Source organism: Mixophyes fleayi, chromosome 6 (assembly GCF_038048845.1).
Source record: "Mixophyes fleayi isolate aMixFle1 chromosome 6, aMixFle1.hap1, whole genome shotgun sequence".
NCBI classification, from domain to species: domain Eukaryota; kingdom Metazoa; phylum Chordata; class Amphibia; order Anura; family Limnodynastidae; genus Mixophyes; species Mixophyes fleayi.
This window is the reverse complement of record NC_134407.1, coordinates 139,717,979-139,742,012: the sequence shown is the minus strand read 5'-3', so window position 1 is coordinate 139,742,012 and position 24,034 is coordinate 139,717,979. Positions and strand designations below refer to the sequence as shown.

At 43.4% G+C, this 24,034-nt stretch overlaps 1 protein-coding gene across 4 annotated transcripts; it reads right to left on the bottom strand.

Moving 5' to 3' along the window:
- Window positions 1–2,973: 2,973 nt before the first annotated feature.
- NOL4L (nucleolar protein 4 like) lies at window positions 2,974–23,598 on the bottom strand. Of its 4 annotated transcripts, none has more exons than XM_075176513.1 (8): window positions 23,492–23,598; window positions 15,757–15,880; window positions 5,725–5,999; window positions 5,299–5,487; window positions 4,944–5,168; window positions 4,561–4,683; window positions 4,133–4,319; window positions 2,974–3,974 (listed from the first exon to the last, which is right to left on the bottom strand). In XM_075176513.1, exons 1-8 carry the CDS (start codon window positions 23,522–23,524, stop codon window positions 3,775–3,777), a joined length of 1,356 nt encoding a protein of 451 aa, XP_075032614.1. In that variant the 5' UTR covers window positions 23,525–23,598; the 3' UTR covers window positions 2,974–3,774. The 4 variants fall into 4 exon arrangements, with proteins under 4 accessions (XP_075032614.1, XP_075032615.1, XP_075032616.1 ...); XM_075176514.1 differs by having other exon boundaries at window positions 4,977–5,168; XM_075176515.1 differs by having other exon boundaries at window positions 23,469–23,596.
- Window positions 23,599–24,034: the final 436 nt, after the last annotated feature.

Sequence of the window (24,034 nt, the reverse complement as noted above, 5' to 3'; positions counted from 1 at the left end):
TGCCTCCAATGTTTTAAACGCTCATTAAAAACCCACCAGTTCATCAGAGCCTACCGGTCTCTCACCTAACGCCTCTCTCTCTGGTCATCGGCTTCAGCCTTGTCCCTGTCCATTAGAGTATAAGCTCTCGTATCTTCTCTGCTACAACCTATTCATTCTTGTGCTCTCCCATGTCCTTACACTTCTTTTGCACATTGGTCCACTACATCTTTGTAATATGCTTTACACTACACTACTGTACTGCTCTTCGGATTCTTGTGGCATCTTATATACAAACAATAATTGTAATAGGCCGAACTTGGAAGGGACATATTGACTCGATCAATAGTCTAGGAGGACAAATTAGGAAAAGAGCATTTTTACACTTCCAGAAATTACCTTTAATGTCTATCTTCACATGCCTGTTCTTGTCTGGTCTGTGTGTCCAAGGACACCGACCTAAGCTGAAAAATCCATGAGGCAGAAAGGCACCAGTGCCAGCAGAACTTGTGTCAATAAATGTAAGGGAGCAGGTGTAGACCAGAGAGCACAACCCGCAGAGTCCTTCAGCATGACATAATTTCCCTACTCCCCATAACATCTGCAGAACACTTCCTTGGCTCTATGCAGCTCTTCCTTCATACCTTCACATGTATACACAGACAGGCATCCAGTAAGGTGTATGTATGTATTGCGCATATAGCACCTTACCTTCCTTGTGTATCTATTTTGTAGTATACAACCTCACATTTCTATTTATCTGTATCTATTTTATTTAGACTGTAAGCTCCAATGGGGCAGGGAATGATGTGAATGAGTTCTCTGTACAGCGCTGTGGAATTAGTGGTGCTATATAAATAAATGGTGATGATGAGGATTGGTTCTCTCAATTCGGTCTGTCTGTACCGTGCCTCAACATACAGTGATCGCAGGAGGAAATGCACGGTGACACCAGGAGCCATCTGGGTCCTTTATCTTAGTACTCCTTAGTACTAATTAATTCATACAACTCTCCATTATCAGACCCTTTCACAGTTCCAATTATAGATCCCCACCCTCCTTGATAGGATTTTTTACAGGTGGCCACAAGCATTGTGCCACCAATTAATATGAATCACAAGTCGCACACACTTTCTGAAAGGTGGGATATTTTATTATGCAGTGGTTGTTTATTCATTAGTCAGCCTAACATATGACATACATATTAAAAAGGAAGGGTTCCACTTTGTGGCATGTCAGTGCACTTAGCATTTAATAATACCATGGGGTTTACTGTGTTATAGACAATTTGGTGGTTTCTGTAAATGATGGGGACTGCCTGCTAAACACATCACATCTTATGACAAAAACATTCTACAAATTATAATTAAAACCACATTTACTGATAAAGAAAGCACTGTAAGTAACAATAAATATTTTATATATTATATATATGTTTATTGAAATTTCTCATCTGCTTAAAATAGCCAAGTGCAGCTGCAGATGTCTATAGTAGGGGCTGCTTTGGAGTGCAAGGAGGAGGCTGTGGAGTGGAGGACGGATGGAGGTACGACGCAGCTCAGTAGTGCAAAGGGTGGAGGATGCTAGTATTTTGCCGCTCTGTCCTGTCTGTGGGCGTGGGCACAGGGCCTTGCAAAGTGGATTTAGTGTTTGGATTTGTTTGGGGATGACCACCTAGGCCATGTATTTATCACAGGCTGATTGTAAGTCTAGATTTATGGTCCGATTTTAGCATTATAGTGTTATTTGCAGTCTCATCACCAGTGTCTGTCATGGATTAGTTAGGGGCTATTCTGATACCTTTTGAAACACATATATTAACCTATATCTGATCCCAGTGCCTGTAAAGTGTGCATGTGTTTTACCTGAGTTAGTGGGAATAAAGCGAAACATGTGTAGGATATACGCTCCGCCAAGAAGCCAGCGTTTACTGACCTGTACTTGTGGCTTTAGTAAGCAGAGGAGTGCCCCCTGGTGGTATCTCATCTACACCAGGTCTTGCAGGAGTTGGGACATCTGTACATGTAAACAGGACCCTCACAGTCCAAAATCAGAAACAACTCATACAAAAAATACACGTTGGCTGTAGGTAAAGCTGTTGGAAGGAATGGTTTAGCAAAGGCAAAAAATAAAGTAAAATATATATATATCAGAATTAAAAGCACCACAGAAATTATACAAATAAAATAGGCTGCTATGTCTTGTTCTGATGTAAAGAAGAAAAAAAATCAAGTCTAGCTGTAGAGAGCGTGGCCGTTTTGAAAATGAGGTCAGAAGAAAATTGGATTTCAATTAGCCACAAATTGCTGGGTGAAAATTGTGCTACCGCCATGTTCTTTACACAAAGTACAGGGCAGCCGCTTCCTGTACTTGTACAAGATAAGTATAAGCAGACGCAAACCCACCAGCAGCAGTAAAACCGCAGTTACCTCAAGTGATGCAGGTCACAGCTAAGGACCACCTAGCTAGGACAAGGTAAAGACAAAGTTCTAAATCATCCCTGAAAAGGACCCAAGGAAAACCCATTCATGGGAAAGTGCTCGACTGACATGAACTGGGGGAAAAGGACAATTTGAGATGGAATGGTTTAACAGTGTAAGGAAACAAATATATAGAAGACACAAACATTTAAACAAATCATGAACAGAAGGCATTTGTTGGAATGTTCAAGAATCATGCTGAAATGGTGTGGACCTACACTGGAACAACAGATTGAATGTGGACAGGAATGTTGAGAACATGTAAAGTCAGTCTGATTACAGAATCGGAAGTGCAGATTGAGTGTTGAGCCGGTTGTCTGCCTGAGTTGTGTGAAGCAAAAGGTACTATTTGCTATGTTCTGTGCAAAACCTGTAGAAACGATAGCAAGCAGGAGAGGTCAGATGGTCAATATGTGCCTTGGGAAGCTGCGTTTACCTGAAAAAAAGGTGAAATATAGCAGCAATAAGCCAACAGTGTATTAATGATTCAGCTTCCCAGGGATGAATGATGTAGGTTAATATCAGAACTCAATGTTGTCTTGGTTAATGCTCGAACTAGTGTGAAACAACCTGTGTGCAGAATGGTATGGTCCGAGTATGGAAGATGACAAAAAGGTCCTAGGAAACAATGGGAAAATGAACCTGGCTCTGGGTGGAGTGTTTTTTGAGAGAAGAAATAAGGTGAAATGGTGCAGTGAAGCAAGAGAAACTGTGCCATAGTGGAATGGTTCCAGCCAAGGTAGCAGATGGCACCACTGCTGGAGAGATGGAATGACTGTTCAATGCTACAGTTAATTAAAGCAGACCTGTCACCTGCACACAGTAGAGGCAGCCATTTTGTTGACTGACCCAATATTAATGAGCAAATAGTCGATCAATTCACCAGAATTAGTTACATCAGTCATGTATTAATGACAAATTCCTGGTGAATTGTATATTAAATATTGGTTCATCCCACAAATATGGTGTCTCCATTTTTAAAACAGATCCAAATAATTATTTTGTATAAATGAAATAGAAAAACAAACAAAACATTTTCAGAAAAATAAATTACTAAAAGAAGAAATTCGGTTCTCAATAAATATGCAATCGCTGTCCCCTGTGCTGGACAGACCTCAATCTAACAGTAGGGTGCAAAAAGGAAATCTCTTAGTGCAGACACAGAGTCCCCCGATTTCCCAGCAAAACAAAGTATGGCTCCTACTCTGAGAGCAGGTTCAGTGTCTGCGACTATCTGAGGGGCAAAGAGACATCTTTGTCTTATCTCAGTCTTTAGAGCTTGAAGTTGAGGTTGAAGGTCAGCCTGAAACATCAATCAGTTCTGCTGCAATATCAAGTTTTCCAGTTCATCGGCAGAACGCAACAGGAAAGCGGCCGACTCCCGGTACCCAGCTATCAGCTGCCGCACTGCCCCAATCTCAGTAGGGCTTAGCTGGGCACATGGCACTGCCCTGTTGGTAGCGTTAGTATGGGTGCTACCAGAAGCCAAACCTTTAATGCTGAGATCAGTTGGACCTGGTCAGAGAAAGGGGACAATTCAGTGATGAAAGCAATAATAACAGTTTTGCAGCCAAATCCAACCCAGAGATCAGAGTAATGAATATAAAATCTCTGCTTATAGTAGGGATAACAACATGTCTAGTATACCCCAGAGTCACAGATGGCTCCCTTACCATTGCAATGGTTTCCAGTTTGCAGTGAAGTTGGTGGTGGCAGGCTACCTCCAATGGACCCATATCCACGATAAGTATAGTGAAGGCTGCCATTCATGGAGGCCGAATCCTGGTTGTAAGTGCCTGTTGGCAGCGCATATGCAGACTGTGTGAGCCCTGTGGGCTTCTCCACTGAGACGTTCTCGTCCTGTGTGGGACATATAACTACACAGTGACCATGATCCCAATGTGCTATAGCAGCCAGTATTACACATAGAACAGGAATCTGCGAAGAACTGCAAAATGTTGTACACATTTTCAGCTGAATCATTGCCCTTTTTTAATTTTCCATCATGACTCTTCTGAGATTCTGGGCTTAAAGAGGACTTATTACTCTAAAAGCCTAGAAAATAAGTAAACAGTGACCCTTACCCAGTAATGTGTATTACCTGAGCAGTCTGGTAAATCTCTAGTCTCATTCTCTTGGCAGCTTTCCTTGATTCACTCTCACAAGCAGCGGCCAGAATATTTTCTGCCATGGCTGAGGTCAGATGAGGGGGAGTTGGCCTGGCCTGAAAAAGAGAGTAGTAAGTATATCACACCTCTGTTATATCACATACATCTGTTTTATATCATACACAGACAAGTTATACACCCACATGGTAACTAACACACAGGGTTATACATCTGTATACCTGCCCGGCACCGCGCAGAGACACGTTGTGCACCTGCCCGGTACCGCGCAGAGACATGTATGGTATCACACAGAGAAAAAGTTATACACCTTTACTATATCACACACAGACATGTTATACACCTGTTGTTAACTCACATAGACCCTGCAAGTATCCGGTTCGGTTCTCACCATCTCCATGCCGTTCTTCTTCATGCGACGGCAGGATTTCAGGTAAGTGCGGATGCGCTTTCTTGCACGCTCTTGGAATTCTGGGAACTGTCGGCTGCAAGACTCAATGATGGCCTGTATCTTCTCCTTGGGCTGCTTGGAGATTGGAACCATTCGGTCAAGGTTTTCATCCACAAAGAGGCGTACAAACATCTGAAAAAATAAACAAAATGCCCTTTACAGTGACAGTCATTACAGCTAGTGGAACATACAGTGATTAACCTACAGTTGCAGGAACTACTGATCATGTTCCTGTATGAAGGGACAAGAACCTGTCACTTACATTAAAAGCTTTCAGACGTTCAGGGTCCAGCCCTTCTGTGTCTGTGATACGATCATTATCTTCATGGTCGTCGTCGTCATCATCATCAACTGCTGGGGTTCTACCCACCGACAGATCCTCTGCACAGCCACTTACTTCAGTCACTTCTGTCTTAATGGAATCATAACTTCCTGAGCTGTAAGGAGGGGACTGAAATAAAGCAATACAAGTTTAAAAAGCATGCCCACCCATCTGGACCCGCCCCCATATTAGCATTACATTAGAACTCTCACATTTCACTAAGACTAGGGAGGAAATGCTGCCTGGAAAACTAAAAGGTGCACAAAAATAAGCCAACATTTGTTACCAGTGCAAGTGGGTGTCACCAAGACCTAAGATTATGTAAAACAATTTCTATTCTCCAGACAGAGATTTGACTAGAATTACCTCAGATGTGGCTTTAAGGGCATATTTTCCATGGTTGCGTAGGGCCTCAGTGGTACAAGCATCAGAAGGATATGGTGGGACCCCCAGAGTAGGACGTATCTTGTCACTGAGATTGATGGGCTGCTCATCGGATGTGGCAGTGAGCTCCAGAGCAGAGCCAGAGGTATTCCCATTCATGTCCGGGAGAGTGCGGCTTAGGGCAGTGCTGGCAGGGATGGTGGACGGATTTAGCACTGAAAAGACATTCCCATTGCAGCTCTCCGAGGAAGAGTCATCTGAAAGAGGCAATTGAGTGAGTTAGGTGTTCTACGACCATGAGAGTGAGTCCAGCATTATTTTATAACCTAATGCTTGTCATCATCATCTGCCAGGATTCAACTGTGTCATACTTAACCCTGCCGTCTTATATTAAACATAGTTTAATATCTCTAACTCCACAGGTGGACCATGTTCCCGAGATCTGTGGACTAGTCACAGAACAATGAGTGGATTTGTGGGTCACTAAGCAGGGAAAGAAAATATCTGGCATATACTTGTTTATACATTTCATTTAAAAATACTGGTCTGTAGTAATAGTAATAAGGTATATTATTGTCCACATTAAAAACATAAATGAGCAGACTACTGTGTGCATTGTAACAGAGGATTTAATATTTTCCAGTATGAACTAGTCCAGTCTCATTACAAATGTTAAAAACACTTATCTGAGTATGTCTATGAAGTAGTTATTTATATCATACAAGTGTATAACTAGAAAATATTAGGAGCTGTTACACATTAAACTAGGATGTCAGTGTCTATTGTATTCAGTCTGACACTTGTGATGTCTGAGATGGGAAAACAAGTTTCATTATCTTCTACGAGAGGGCTGAAACTGTTGCACCCCAGAAACCTCACACAATACCCATACACCCCCAAAGAAGGGAAGGCCAAAAAAGTTATGTAAAAACTCAAACAAATTTAAAAGAAACCAGACAGGCTCCGTGTGAGGTAGCACGATAAAATAACCCATAGCTTAGCTGACTAATGTGTTGGGGAGGGGAGTCCTCTGGCCTTATGTTGGCAGTCCTACCTGGAGCAACATAGTGCGGTGTGAGAACATGAAGGAAGGAACAGATCATCCTGGGTCTATATAGTGTGGTGTGGGGGTACGAGTCATGTTAATGGCCCCTAGCCTCATGTTGTAGGCTCTAAGCCTTCTGAAGTCGGAGAGGACAGGGTGAAAAAGACGGCTCCCAGCTTAGACAGTCCTATATAAGCAGTGATGCAGAGCACTGAGCAGCAAGTTCAATTCTAGAAACATTCACTGTGCAGCAGAATAAACTGTGAAAATGAGCCTCAAGTAATAAACAACACAGTTGCCATGTTACTCTTGTCTGTTCTAGTGATAATCAGCCTGAGACTACAGCTGGGGTAAGTTATCAAATCTGCAGGGTGGACCACACAGTCCATTTCAAAAAACAAAAATTATTATAAAAAGAGCTGTGTATAACAAAACTTATCTGGAAAGTCTTGAAGATCTGAACATGTACAGCTTAGAGAAGAGAAGGGTCAGCTGTCATATACAGGAATGATATACAGAGTTCAGGAAGGCAGGATTTTTAAACATAATGATTTGTAGAACAAGAAGATACAAGGAAGATTGAAAGGTAATGGGTTTTTGTTTTTTTTGGTTTATAGAAAGTATGAGAGACCCATGGACAATTCTTCCAGCACCTGTGATGGGTACTCAAACCATAATTTAAAAACGCATGCGACAATGATATTACTGTTTAAGAGTTAGACCTAAAATATGAACAAAAAACCTACATACACACAGTTATTATCTATTGTTAATAAGAGAACAATGGATCCTCCTCAGCACATCAAAAATGTGCAAAATATGCACTGAAAACACATATATTTCCGACATGCTTTCAATGCGCTTTTCACACAGTCATGATGCACTGAACCACCTCCCTGCCTTTAAACTTAACTGTGTAGAGGCACATGGGCAACACACCCTCTGTATGAAATCACGTTCATACAACTTGCTCAAGAGCTATTAGCAGACAAAAATACTTGCTGAGGAATGCTGCAGCTTCTTTCCACACCGGCCTGTCCCTCTGGCTGGTACTAACACTGGCTGTTGCACCAACTGTCACCAAGCAAAACATGGAGGAGATTCTATAGCTGCAGTTACTATGGGAAGCTGCGTGTGCACCTGCTATAAATTAAAGGAAAAGGGACCCTGCAACTCCTTGTCATTAACTCCTTGTCATTAATTATTTGGGTCTGTGTGAAAATCCTGGTCGCTAAGAGAATGCAATAATATTCTATAGAAAGTAATAAGCTGGGCAGGTGAAGCTACTTAAATGGCTTGACCACTTTTGGACAACCCCAGCACAATTTAACTTGCCCCTCCTGTAACCTGAAATCAATAGATCATGATGCTGGAGGACTTAATTCTTCCATGCATCTTCATTAGAGCTCACTAGAGGTCCTCCCTGCGTCATGATCCTGATCCAGACCCTGACTTCTGGCAACAAGGGCGGTGTCTGGGGTATATGTGAGGTGCCATTCCAACCTGGGGGCGGCACAGTAAGGGAAGGGGGCAGTCACATACTGTGTTTCTCATATATATATATATATATATATATATATATATATATACACACACACACACATATATACATACATGTACTTTCTCTGTGTGAATATACACACACTCACCCTCTTCCCTTACTGTGCTGCCAATTTAGGACACATTCCAGCAAGTTGTGTGAGCACTGTAGCCTAACATCTGGCTGAATGTCTGTGGCCAAATAACTGGACCCCAGCCCCAGTAGTGGGACTCGATGAGTGGGAGAGTATAAATCAGATTACAGCAAAATACAATCTTATTCATTTCATGTCTACAGTTCCGACAGGATTTAGCCAATTCTGGAATAGAAGAACGAACATGAGATTATTTCCTAGAGACACCGGCTGTTGAAGATCTGAGGGAGAAGGAAGGAAACAAAGGGGGAGGGGAAATCCTGGGGAATCTGTAACATGGATACAAACACTCCAGAATGAACCTTCATAAGTTACATCCTGTTCATCTATATAACAATGTGACATCTGCACCTTATATTAAAATCAACCTATAATCTTCACATGTGGGCAGCACAGTGGCCTAGTGGTTAGCACTTCTGCCTCACAGCACTGGGGTCATGAGTTTGATTCTCGAACATTGCCTTATCTGTGTGGAGTTTATATGTTCTCCCTGTGTTTGCGTGGGTTTCCGTCGGGTGCTCCGGTTTCCTCCCACACTCCAAAAACATACTGGTAGGTTAATTGGCTGCTATCAAAATTAACCCTAGTCTCTCCCTCTCTGTCTGTCTTTGTCCCTCTCTCTGTCTGTCTGTGAGTGTGTGTTTATAGTAAGGAATTTAGACTAAGCTCCAGTGGGGCAGGAACTGATGTGAGTGAGTTCTCTGTACAGCGCCGCGGAATAAGTGGCACTATATAAATAAATGATGATGATGATGATGATGATGATGATGATACAAGCACTCTGGGGGCTTTACTACTGTCAAAATTGCAAGGAACTACTGTATTACGCTATTCTTTTCCTAAAGTTATAATAATAGAGACTTGCTTTTTCCCCCCTGCTAAACATGTCTCTTCCCTCTCATTTGCATAGTGTCACTGGCATTAGGGAGGGGCATGCAGCAAAGCAGAAGCGGATATAGAAAAATATAATTGTAAACATTTATGGGAAATGTGTCCGACATGATAATGAAATGGAAATATGGTATTGTGTACTAGTGAAGCACATAATAGAATTTCATATACCTTTATCTGTTTAAGGACCGGAGGGCTTTTACTTCTTCATGTCTAGACCAATATTTATGTTTAAGAGATGTTGGTTTCACCGGGAATAAATTTTCTATTTTTCAGTCAATTTTTAAACAAATTTTTGTATAGATTTTTTTTCTTGCTTCAGGACAGATGTTGCTTTTTCTGTGGCAGCATACTGGAATAAGTATCTTTTAATTTCAGGTGCTTGACATGACAAGTAATAAAACTACTTCTAGGTAACTACAATGGAACCATCTAATTATAGGGATACCCAATGTGTGTACTTTGTACAAGGTCTGATGCAGTTTTAGGGCCCAGAGACAAAAGGTATAGATTTTATATTTAGAAGTGCTTTATCCTTTTAAAGTAACATAGCTGAGTGCATGAGTCCTTGGCAACAGAGTGAGTTTCAAGCCAGGGGTTGGCCCACAAAAATTTGGAGTGCTGGCACCTATTTTTGTGTATTCTGAGAATGGGTGACATCATTATGGGAGGCTGGGAAGGGACCTAGCGTGGAGACTGGGACCATTGTTCAAGTAATTTTTTTTTATAGTATTTTTAAATGTGTATTTTCTGGAGGATAATATAGGGCAATAGAGGTCTCCTCTGCATCTCTGCAGCAATAGATGTTTTGTAGTAATGGTCTAATGTCAGCTGATATGCTCGCTAACAACAGATCACTATTATCCATACTTGCCGATCTTATGTTGGCCGGGTCCGGGAGATACTGGAGGTCATGAGGGGTGTATGGGCAGGGCTTCGCGAATTGCATCATTTTGGCCCCGGCCCATGTTACGTAATGCCTGTTTTGGGTCTTTTTACAGTGGTAAAAAGACCCCAAACAAGCATTACATCATTGGGGGTGGGGCCAAAATGACACAAATCACGAAGCCCCCCCCCCCCCTCCGCCAGTACATGCTGACTCTAATTTAGTGAAGTGGGCAGATGTGGGAGAATCGCCAGCTCTCCCGGGAGACGTACCTGAAATTCGGGAGTCTCCCGGACATTCCGGCAGAGTTAGCATATATGCTATTATCAATGATCTATTAGTGCATTTCTATTAAACGCAGTGAAACAGTGAAAACATTAGTTTCTGGGCACAGCGTCAGAACGTGAGGCTATCATTGACTGCTTCATCTAGCACTTGATCTGCAACCATGTTTAAGCAATGTTTTAAAAACCGCACTTCAGACTTAACTGAAATCCGAACTGCCACTGTAAGGCGTTTGGGAAGTAGTTACAGTGGTACCATAAAAGGAAAAGTCAGTGGCTAATGCGTGAATAAAAGAGTTACCTATTTCTATTTTTGCAGATATACCAAAAAACAAAACAGAAACAAAATTATAAGGGTTTTTTTGTGCCCAATCGATCAATCCAAAACAATTCATGCTGCAACAGGACACATTTAATGTTACTAACCTCAGGGCAAAATGCTTCCAAATAATCCATTTACTGTCCGATTTAGAGCTGTACATAAAAATGCGTCCGTACAGTTTTAGTGGTATTATTTTGAGTCGCCCGTCTTCATCAATGTGCAAACTTACTGCAGGTTAAAAGGCGTATCTTAAAGTCAAAAGTGAACGCATCTCTAAGGGGCCTGGTTGACTTATGTCTCCACGCCCCTGCTGTAATGGACTTTAATTTGAGTTGGATAAGTAGGTCAGGTGCATTCGTGTTAGACACAAGCTGTGCACATTTTCCGCAAATGGATTTTTGTGCCTTTGTGCATAGGCATATTACTATCTTTGATTTTTAAGGCGTCACAGTGCTTCGCAAAACCAGATAGTGGGGAAAATATGGACATAAAAGATAGGCAAAATAAATTCAGATACGAAAACGAAGGGTTCAGAAGAGGGCACAGTTTAGTGCTTAGGTGTGGGTTATATTGGTGGGAGTAGGGTAATTTCTCAGAGAGTGTTTAAAGATTTGAAGGTTGTGGCAGAGTCTAATCAGATGTGGTAGGGAATTCCATTAAGTGGGTAGCAGCACAGGAGAAGTCTTGAAGTCTTTGTAGGTAAGGGCGAGTAATTTGAATTAGATTATTATCAAAGTGTTCGCCAAGGGAGAAGTAACATCTGTTTATGAGATTTTTTTGTCCATATTTGAGGAGGTAGGAGATATGATCCAAAGTTTTTAGGTCTTAATAGTGCTATACGCTAAGAATGTTAAAACTTCTGATAGATCAAACATTTTTTTCAGTTTGACTGGAAAATATTTCAAATATATTGCACTTATATATGTGATGTGCAGACAAACATTGGCACACTTGCTGCTGTATCTCGCCACTGTCAAAGATGTACCAGGTTATTTGGGTAAGGAATCCACCTCCTACGTGTTTCATGAAGAAACAATGTGGGGCACTGTAGTCAACTGTATGTTGCCTAAGTTGAAGACAAGCACAACATAAAATATTGGGAGCAAATGTTAATGTGTCTCGCTCATGGCAAATGTGTGATTGGATGTTTTATAGGCTTCAGAATTGTAACTTGATAAAACCCCAATTATCTGCTCCTACAATGATATTGATTAGTGCATTTTTTTGCATTTAGGATAAGCTTCCTCCTGCACAGAAATAGTGTCCCCCATATGTAGCATATAGGTGCCTCCACCCTCTTCCTCATAATATTACGCATTTGACTGAGTGTATATGGTCGTCCTCTCCTTTCGCATATAGCATTGTGTGCATGACACAATGTAACAGTACATAGCGGTGTATGTGTGTGAGTGAATTACTGTATAACAGTACACAGCAACGTGGGATAAAGTATTAATGTAACATGTATGGCACAGTGTAACAATACACAAAAGTGTGTTTGTATGTTCTACAATGTAACAATAAATATCATTGTGTGTGTGACACAGCATAACAGAACATAGCATTGTGTGTGTGAGACACAAAGTGACAGCATTCTGTGTGGGCTGTAGCTCAGCATACAGCAGGACGGGAGAGTGACTGAAGAACCACCCCTCCCCCATGTTCTTCTTTCACAGAATTCTCACTTGATCTTACATGGATTAAGCTGCATAATCCCAACTCCTCTAACAATGCACCCAGCTCCCCTACAACTGACAGGGGCTTGCTGACAATGCCACATGTCTGCCTGCAGTAAGTACAAAATAATACAAAACTGTGTCTGCTGTACTTGGACAGTACAAAGGAATATCCTTAGCCACGGTGAAGAAAATTAACCTGCTTCTCTCCCCCTCAGCCACCAACATGGTGCCTCAATCCCAAATTTACACCTCCTATCCTACAGCCCACTACATTAACCATAACCTCACTTCACATATTCTGTACCCCACTACCTCAGCCTCCACACCTCACTGTAACTATCATGAACACCACTGCCTCAACACTGCCCCCAAACATCACTACACCTCACTGCCTTAGTTCTCATTTCATTGTATTTACCTTGCAGCCTACTGCCTAAACACTCGCTGCACAGCACCTACCCTGCACTTCACTGCCTCAACTTACACCTCACTACATCTATATTGCACCTAGACATCCCACTACACCCCCAATGCCTCAACTCTCACCATGCTGAACCTATCTTGCATCTCACTGTTTCAGCCCTCACCTCACTGCACCTATCATGCACCCAATTCCCTCAACCAACCCCCCCACCTTACAATACCTATACTGCAGTCCACTGTCTCAAACCTCCCCTCAGTGCACCCTACTGCCTCAACTTTCACATCACTACTTCTATCCTGCCCCCCACCCCAGTGTATCTATACTGCACTAACTGCCTCAACTCTCATCCCATTGCTCCATCCTGCACCCATTTGCTTATATTCTTAATCTCCATGCAACCAACTTTCCCACACCAATCTCCCCACCTCACTTTAGCTCTCCTGTAACCCACCACATCTATCTAACTCAATCCTTAATGCACCTATTCTGCACCCCACTACTTTAACTCTCATCTAACTGCACCTATCCAACATTCTATTGCCCCCACATCTAACCGCATCTATACTGCACTCTACCTCAAAACACCCCACCACCTCAGTGCCCCTATCCTACATCCCAGAGACTCAACCCTCATCTTGTTGCTTCTATCCTGCACCCCACTATCTCACCTGTGACCTCACTACAACAATCCTACAACCAGTGCCTCAACAATCATTTCACATATCCTGCATCCCACTAACTCAACTTTCATCTGACTGCTTTAATTCTGCTCACCCCTGCATATCTACTGCATTCCACAGTATCATTTCTAACTCTTTCAGCCTAAATACTAGGTTATAACAGATGATTAAGCTGTTTTGGTTACTGAGCATTGTCCAACACCTTCAATGGAGCATTTTTTTATTTTATGTTTTTAACATTAAGGTAAATTAGGTGTAAGTACCTGCTTTAAGTATATAAATACCTATTACAAAAATACAAAAAATTGTTTTTCCAGTTTCATGAGAATACATGAACAACACTGGAACAAGTAAGGCTGAACGTTGTAGTGACATTTCACTCCCACTATGTGCATTGCAGCTTAACCTGCAATCGTGCAAAAAAAGTCACAGGGTGATTTTACAGGGGCAGTTCCCAAAAGTGAAATGTAACCGTGCACCATTGCATGTTTGAGGCGGGTAGATATACACATTTCCACAAATAGAAATGCACACCAGGGGTGCATTTTTGCATGGAAATGACATTGAATGTGTATATTTAGCCTATAGATATACACTGCAAAACACATACAATACCACAAAATTCTTATCATACCACTAAAAAAAACTTGCACTACAAATAACTGCATAGTCTCTCAGTTCACTGCATAACTCTCCCAGAAACAGAGCACACAAGCAGCGGTCTCCTCCTATCACCACAGCACACAAGCAGCGGTCTCCTCCTATCACCACAGCACACAAGCAGCGGTCTCCTCCTATCACCACAGCACACAAGCAGCGGTCTCCTCCTATCACCACAGCACACGAACAGCGGTCTCCTCCTATCACCACAGCACACAAGCAGCGGTCTCCTCCTATCACCACAGCACACAAGCAGCGGTCTCCTCCTATCACCACAGCACACAAGCAGCGGTCTCCTCCTATCACCACAGCACACGAGCAGCGGTCTCCTCCTATCACCACAGCACACAAGCAGCGGTCTCCTCCTATCACCACAGCACACAAGCAGCGGTCTCCTCCTATCACCACAGCACACAAGCAGCGGTCTCCTCCTATCACCACAGCACACAAGCAGCGGTCTCCTCCTATCACCACAGCACACAAGCAGCGGTCTCCTCCTATCACCACAGCACACAAGCAGCGGTCTCCTCCTATCACAGCACACAAGCAGCGGTCTCCTCCTATCACCACAGCACACAAGCAGCGGTCTCCTCCTATCACCACAGCACACAAACAGCGGTCTCCTCCTATCACCACAGCACACACGCAGCGGTCTCCTCCTATCACCACAGCACACAAGCAGCGGTCTCCTCCTATCACCACAGCACACAAGCAGCGGTCTCCTCCTATCACCACAGCACACAAGCAGCTCTCTTTCTATCACCACAGCACACAAGTAGCGCTCTCTTTCTATCACCACGCACACAAGCAGTGCTCTTTCTATCACCACAGCACACAAGTAGCGCTCTCTTTCTATCACCACGCACACAAGCAGTGCTCTCTTTCTATCAACACAGTACACAAGCAGCGCTCTCCTCCTATCACCACAGCACACATGCAGCGCTCTCCTCCTATCACCACAGCATACAAGCAGCGATCTCCTCCTATCACCACAGCAGACACGCAGAGCTCTCTTCCATTCACCACAGTACACAAGCAGCGCTCTCTTCCACTCACCACAGTACACAAGCAGCGTTCTCTTCCTATTACCACAGTATGCCCCACACAGTTTGGCTACAGCTGGCACCCTTCGTTCACTCCTTCACTCTGTACTATCTCAGCTGCAAAGGAGGCCGGCCCAAACTCCATAGAAACGATCTTTGACCTAAATTGGAATATGTCTATTTACCTTTTACAATCAAGCTCATCCAGATGCAACACACCCCTCCATAGCCCTGACCTCTTCCTCCTGCACATTCCAGACACAGTGTAACCCTTACCTTCCCAAACCAACTGACAATCCATAGTCAATCATCAGGGGCAGGTGGAAAATGCGATATGCTACACTGTACTTGCACACAAAAAAAATATTACACACACACACACATATATATATATATATATACTCACCATCCTCAGGGCCTGGCATATTCTGAGGACTCCTCATCTTTTCGTCCTCACTGGGGCTGCCAGACTTATCTACCCATGTGCGGTCATTCATATCCGGCTTGTTCTCACTCACCGAGATTTCATCCTGAAACATATAGCAGTGTGGTAAGTTCAGCAGTCAAAATAATCCTATAGGCGCTCTCCAGCTGTCTGACAATCCATAGCTTAGAAGAAGTGAGCTGCTTCGTGACCATGTACTTCCGTGGTGCCAAAAAATATGCACTGTGGGGAACAGGCAGAATATCTGTTGGTTGTTATAGATACTTCTCAGACTTTGTCCACCTCACCAGCATGTAATAAAATTTAAATCCGGAAGTTTGGTGCAAGCTAGAGACGTCCCAAAGAGACCTCTGCTCAGACACTTACCAAATTGCCATTCCCAGACAGGAAAAAGAGCAAGAAATAAACTGTGTACTATGAGTCTGATGCTAGTGGATAACTATAATTGTTCACTCTGCCTCTCCATTAGCGGTCACACACTAGCTAACATACATCCCTGCCAAACTTATCTCACAGTACAGCACTTTCCTTTAACTTTTCCACTGTCACTACTCTTCCTGCCATTTCCATGTCAATGCTTTAAGTATCAGCGAACTGTATTTCTTCATAACTAAACCATTCCTACCAGCCTCTTTCATTTAAACCTACTCCAATCTCTACTCACCACCCCTGTTCTCTCCCCTCACCTTTTTCACAGATGAATCTTCATGACCTTCTACAGTGCACACATCCTTTACACAGCTAAACCTGTTGTCATCTTTCTCACTGTCCAAACATATAATTGTCCAATGTGGCCAAATATCCCATCAATTTCCTCAATGTCCAAGCTCTTAGCGTCGGTTTTCACAGCTATCCCTGTACCAGATGTCAAAGTACTTCAAGTCACTTTCCTCACTTCTTTGGTGCCACCTTTCTAATAACATGCCCAAATCTGCAGCCACCCTCAAAGCCAGCCTTTTTCTTACCGCTTTCATTATTCCAATGTTATACCAAATAATTCACTTTTTATTCAAATTATCAAACAAACTGGACCATCCAATTAACCAGTAGTATCTTTTACTGTAGTCAAATGTATTAAAATAATTTCGGCCATATGGAGTATAGACCAGAGATATGCAAATCTGGATAACAGCTCCAATGATCTATACAGTATCCATATTTACTTATGACACCAAATTATGTATGGTTATTAACATAGAGCAGGTGAATTTTGTACTCATTGTTACACCCCTTTTCTACAAGACACAGATGATGAGTTTACCCTTAGGTAAAAAAAACAAAAAAAACAAAACAAGACACATACATTCCTGGGTAGGTTGGTCTATATACCTCTCCAGCCTTGGAGAAAGAGGTTTAATGGCAAGTTGGAAAATGTAGTTTTCTCGTCAACAGTAGAAACCTCCCTTAATGAAAACATCCTGGAGGACATTCCTTCAAAAGGCAACATTTCAACAGAGAAAGCAATCCTCAGCATCACCATTTATTTATATAGCGCCACCAATTCCTCAGTGCTGTACAGAGAATATTTGTATATTTTCCATCACTCCCTGCCCCAATGGAGGCAAACACACACACATACTTGGGTTAATTTTGTCAGCAGCCAATTAACCAATTAGTATGTTTTTGGAGTGTGGGAGGACACTGGAGCACCTGGAGAGACCCCACGCAAACACAGGGAGAACAATGTAGACTTTCTACATTTTAGGAAAGGCACCCCATGACGTTCGGCCCAAGAAAGACCAAAAACCTTGGTTACATATCAGCCAAGACAGGATCACAGAACAGACGTGTCAGATTGCCATCCTGATTCAGTGGGAGAACTCCTGAATCCTGAACTCCTGAATCCTGGACATAAAGATCTATAAACCATTTAACACATTAAAGGAGTAAAATGCTGCCTCCTTGGAATTACTAGGATGAGGGCACAAGGAGACTTATGGGAAGGAGCTGCCAGTTCAGAAACCAGCCTAGCCAAAACACTAGCTAAAATAAAAACAAACTTCCAATTGAAAAAATAAAGGGAACAGATTTAATGGGGCTCACATAGATCAAGTTGAATGTTCAGTGTTAGTTTCTCTGGATGGACCTTCTCTTCGCTTCCTTTATCAGTTGGAGAACCACAAGGCTCAGTCCCAAGTCCTTTGCTCTTCTCTTTCTACACCTTACTCTTGGAAAACGAACTCCTTTGGATTTCAGTATAATTTCTATGCGGATGATACCCAAATTTATCTAACCTCTCCGAATCTCTCACCGTCGGTGTTGGACTATGTTACTGTCTTTCCTCTATTTCATCTTAAATGTCCCAATTGTAAAGCGCTACGGAATTTGCTGGCGCTATATAAATAAATGTTGATGATGATGATGAAATGTCCTCTGACCAACTCAAACTCAATCTTTCAAAAACAGAACTAATAATATTACAACCAGCCATCAGATGTTACCTACTTGACATTTTTCTCTCTGTTGACAACAGGACAATAAATTATACCCCACAAGCTCACTGCCTAGGTGTAATCCTTGACTCAGAACTATCCTATTTTCCCCACATCCAATCTATATCAAAATCCTGTTACATACATCTAAAAAACATTTCCAGAATATGCACATTTCTCACAAGACACTGCAAAAAACTTTAATTAATGCACTCATGATCTCCCACATTGACAATACCATCATTACTGGTCTTCCCGGAATCAAACTCTTACTCCTACAATTTATTTTGCACACAGCGGATAGAATGAATTTCTTTGCAAATCGATCTTCCACTGCTGATCCACTCTGTCAGTTTGTATATTGGTTGCCTGTCTATTACCAAATCCAAAATAAAATACTTCTACTAACATACAAAACCATCAAAACTGCATCAGCACGCTCACTTGTTTCAAAATTGTCTCACTACTTGTCTCCTAATATCTTCCAACTCGATACCTCCATTCTGCGTCTCTCATCACCTGCTCCCATTCCTGGTTAAAAGACTTTTTTCAGGCTACACCCAGTTTGTATAATTCCCTCCCTCACACAAAAAAGACTTTCCTCTAGTCTTCAAACCTTCTCTGAAAACCCACCTCTTCAGGCAAGTTTATGAAATTTCTCAACCACCCTCTTAACCTCCCTATTACCACCCTTTACAGATCACACAAGACAACAGCTCTCCAACCAGGCGCGGGCTGGCAGATGTCAGCCCGGGGGGCGCAGAGGCAGCCGCATCCCATGACACGCGATGCGACCGCGTCATTGATGACGCGGCCGCATCGCGTGTCAGGGGATGCGGCCGCCTATGAGCTGACGCGGCCGCATCCTGTGTCATTGGATGCGGCCGCCGGTAAAAACAGGAGACAATTTATCCGGGAAGCGGCCGGCCTACCGCCCGGCCCTATCAGCGGCCCCTGTCTCCAACCCCCTGACCAACATTGCTGTATGGCTGGATCATACTGTCCCTAAGCACTCTTTACCTTTGCAATCCGGTGGGACCAATATGCAAAATGCAGCACTTATCCTCATGTATCAAACTCCTATTTTCCTATAGATTGTAAGCTTGCGAGCATGGTCTTCTTACCTCTCTGTCTGTATTACCCAATATTGTTTTACTTCTGTGTTTGTTCCCAATTGTAAAGCGCTATAAAATATATTAGCGCTATACAAATTGATGATAATGATGATTCATGATTGATGATAATGACAAATGGAACGACAGCCTAACATGCCCAACTTCTTGTAAAAACACTAACATTAGGAAATAGCACTGACTGGAGCTGAGAAACCATGAGAGGGCAGAAAACTATACATTGAAGGAGCTCAGAGACATTTTTTTCCAGGTAGCACTGGAGGAAAAAGTAGTAAAAAAAAAAGAAAATATGAAAAATCTCAGGTGAAAAACTCACAGCAAACAAATTAGGATTTTCATACCCTATGAAAGACACAGGAAAGCTATATACAGGCTTCTGTATATGCAGCAAGGCTTCAATAACCAGGGCAGCAAGACCCTTAGTCTTAAGGATCATGGCTTAAAGAGCCATAGCGTCAAAGCAAGCTCTGACAGTCCTTGTCTAAAAAGGACCCCGAGACAGTACGGCTGGCTAAAGAGGAAGAAGCTGAGGATGACTAATTAAGAGAATCAGCGGAACAGATTGAAAACATAAAACAGCTAAAGAACCACCTGTGCATCAATGAGGAACTTTTTATAAATTTAGTTGAGTATGCCAACAGATCTATTTCCGAAGGTGTTGGCTGCTCAGAATGTCTGCCTCCCAGCTGTCCACCCCCAGAATGTAGGTAGGTGATATGGTCGGAACAAAGCCTTTTGTCTACTTCAGGATGCAAGTTGCTCCTCTCATGGCCTGAGGACTCCATATTGCTCCCTGACGGTTCATCAGGGCAGCACAGTGGCTCAGTGGTTAGCAGTTCTTCCTCACAGCTCTGGGGTCATTAGTTCAATTCCCAACCAGGGCCTTATCTGTGTGGAGTTTGTATCTTCTCCCCATATTTGAGTGAGTTTCCTCCGGCTGTACAGTGCTGTGGAATTGGTGGCATTATATAAATAAATGATACAGGTCACTGCTTTGGCATTTTCCATCAGGACTAGGAGTGCATGAGACTTATGGAGCAATATCTTGGTGCTTAAGGCCAGGTAGATGGCTCGGAATTCCATAACATTAAAAGGGACTTCTGAGCAGAAGAGGTACATGAGGAACATGTAAAATCACTCCCTGTCAGAGGAGACTGTGTTCACAGTGACTAACTGCCAAATAAGTAGAGTATGATGCTTGGCCGTGCTGATTGTGTTAAAACACAATCAGAGAGGCCAGACAGGACTCTCTGTCTGTCAGCTGCCGGGAACATGAGTATAGTGAGTTGCTGCTAGATGCCACTGGTGCTAGAGGGGTCATTGCCCTTCCTGCCACTGCCTTGCCACCAAACACTTGCCCACCGTGAATGCCAACTGAGCAATAGTTGTAGGAGAATCTCGCTGCCACAACTCGTGGCATCTAGAACCGCTCACCTCTGGAGTTGCCTCTTTCTTGCGGGTTGACTGGTACCTCCTGACTGCTTACTATGGATCAGAATAGCTGGGTAGTGGGCAGAGCGTTGGCATAGAGATGCTGGGTTCAACACAGGACAGCTGGTGAAAGGATTAGAATGTAAGCTCGTATCTGTTGGTCACAGGATACAGCAGGCCATAACGGTCCGACAGAATCTTCAGACAGTGATGATTATTTTCTCAAGGGGCCCTTACAAGGACCATTACACACTAGTTGGAGGTACTAGTGGTCATCCAGAAGTACAGATGGTATAATACATTACATGGTCAAACAGAGCTCTTTATATACTGTTTCTGACACACGTTAGCAGGGGATAAACCAGCCCCTTTCCTACCCGGCACCACAATGTCTGAGATATTACATTCAATGATTAGCATCAGGGTGTAATATGTTCTCTAGACTTGGATTTAACAGCAACTTAACAAATTTAACAAAAGTTACATCAATCCGTGATTCCCTATCTCTCTAAGACACAGGATAAAAGTCCAACACCCCCCTCCCCAGTGCATTCAGGCTAAAGGATGTCTTGGTCACTCACAAATGAAAGGGCCTAATTAGCATGGGATTTTCCTTTTTCCCTTCTTAAAAAAAACACATTTTCTCCAACACATGCCCACTGCATCAGAAATCAATACATTTCTAATACAAAAATCAGTACATCTGCAATGATATACATCGGCGCACTGCACCAATAATTGAAAGAAATGTATACAATGAGTTACTTATAAGTGATACAGCCACAGGTATTAATAAGATGATGACGGTCAGCATTGAATGACACAGTTATATGATTTGTGGGATCATACCAGCATAAACACATACAGGTAATCCCAAAGGGAAAGCTGGGAAAATAGGGGAAAGGGAAAAACCGCTCCGCACTAGACAACAACCAACCTCACTCTTGAATTAACTTTGCTATGTGAGGGGGTGCTAAGGTCATATATATAAAACATATGAGTTTGAAAAGAGAACAGAATCTTTACCTATGTAGCACTCCAGGAGTGCTACATAGGATTCTGTTCTCTTTTCAAACTCATAAACACATACAGGTCCAGGAGGTGTAGGGGGAGGAGCACAACACATACAGGTCCAGGAGTTGTAGGGGGAGGAGCACAACACATACAGGTCCAGGAGGTGTAAGAGGAGGGGAGCAAAACCAGGCGCGGGCTGGCAGGTTTCAGCCCGGGGAGCGCTGACGCGGCCACATCACATGACAAGTTAACGGTTAAATTAAGATATTACTCCGTCCACGGGGGGGGGGAGTAAGGGGAGGGGAGCACAACACACACAGGTCCAGGAGGTGTAGGGGGAGGGGAGCACAACACACACAGGTGCAGGAGGTGTAGGGGGAGGGGAGCACAACACACACAGGTCCAGGAGGTGTAAGGGGGAGGAAGCACAACACACACAGGTCCAGGAGGTGTAAGGGGAAGGGAGCACAACACATACAGGTCCAGGAGGGGGAAGGGAGCACCACACACACACAGGTACAGGAGGGGGAAGGGAGCACCACACACACACAGGTACAGGAGGGGGAGGGGAGAGGAAGCACAGCACACACACAGGTACAGGAGGGGGAGGGGAGAGGAAGCACAGCACACACACAGGTACAGGAGGGGGAGGGGAGAGGAAGCACAGCACACACACACACAGGTACAGGAGGGGGAGGGGAGAGGAAGCACAGCATACACACACACACAGGTACAGGAGGGGGAGGGGAGAGGAAGCACAGCACACACACAGGTACAGGAGGGGGAGGGGAGCGGAAGCACAGCACACACAGGTACAGGAGGTGTAGGGGGGAGGAAGCACAACACACACAGGTACAGGAGGTGTAGGGGGGAGGAAGCACAACACACACAGGTACAGGAGGTGTAGGGGGGAGGAAAAACAACACACACAGGTACAGGATGTGTAGAATCACTATAAGACACACCCGCTATGGGAAGTGTAGGATTAGTATAACACTGACAGGTATGGGAAGTATAGTGTCAGTGTAACACAGGCAGGTATAGGATATATAGTGTCAGTATAACACAGGCAGGTATAGGATGTATAGTGTCAGTATAACACAGGCAGGTATAGGATGTATTGTGCCAGTATAACACAGACAGGTATAGGATGTATAGTGTCAGTGTAACACAGACAGGTATAGGATGTATAGTGTCAGTGTAACACAGACAGGTATGGGATGTATAGTGTCAGTATAACACAGACAGGTATGGGATGTATAGTGTCAGCATAACACAGACAGGTATGGGATGTATAGTGTCAGTAGAACACAGACAGGTATAGAATCAGTACAATAAAAACATGTAAACACTATAGGGCCAGTATAATACACACGCATAAAATGTGTAGGATTAGTATAAGACAAATGTAAAGGATGTGTAGGGTGAAGATAATACACACATGTATTGTTGGGATTTAAATGCCTGAAATGGATCCTCCCCCTACACAATGCCGGTGGTACACGCAGTACAATTATGATATAACACGATAGGAACATGCAGTTATTATGCACACACCCGTCAAACCCGGCCTGTACTCTACACATGATGACCGAGTATGTTCTCTGGGCTCCGTACACCCCTCACTGCTGCCCCAGGCCCTGCTAGTCACAGTTCTATGTACCCAGCCTGCTGCCCTTTACACACCCGACCATGTTCATCCGTCATTCTCCCTCCCATCACCCGGGTCGCACCTCAGGCCGGATCCGGGTGTTCGGGCACCGTGTGACAGCTGCGGCTGGGCAGGGACTGCGTGACGTCACAAGCGGCTTGTCCCACCCCGGCCACCGTACATAACGCAGGGCGGGGTTCCAACTTACGCTATACAGCACTCCATATACACTGCCCCTGTAATCTCTGTATATACTGACTTCAATGTAGAATGCCACATGTGTATTGTACTCTGTGTATACCCACATAACTCGATATACACTACTCCCTGTAATCTTTGTATATAATGTGCTCAATGTATACTACCTCCCGTATACTGTACTCTGTATACAATGCACTCAATATACACTGCCTCTATACTGTATGTAAACACTACATTCCATATATCCTACTCCCTGTAATCTTATTACAGTTAACTCTATACACTGCCCTCAATAAACTCTGCTACTTGTATACAGTACCCTGTTGTATACACTCCACTCAATATGCACACACCCCCCCCCCCCCCCTTCCTATATC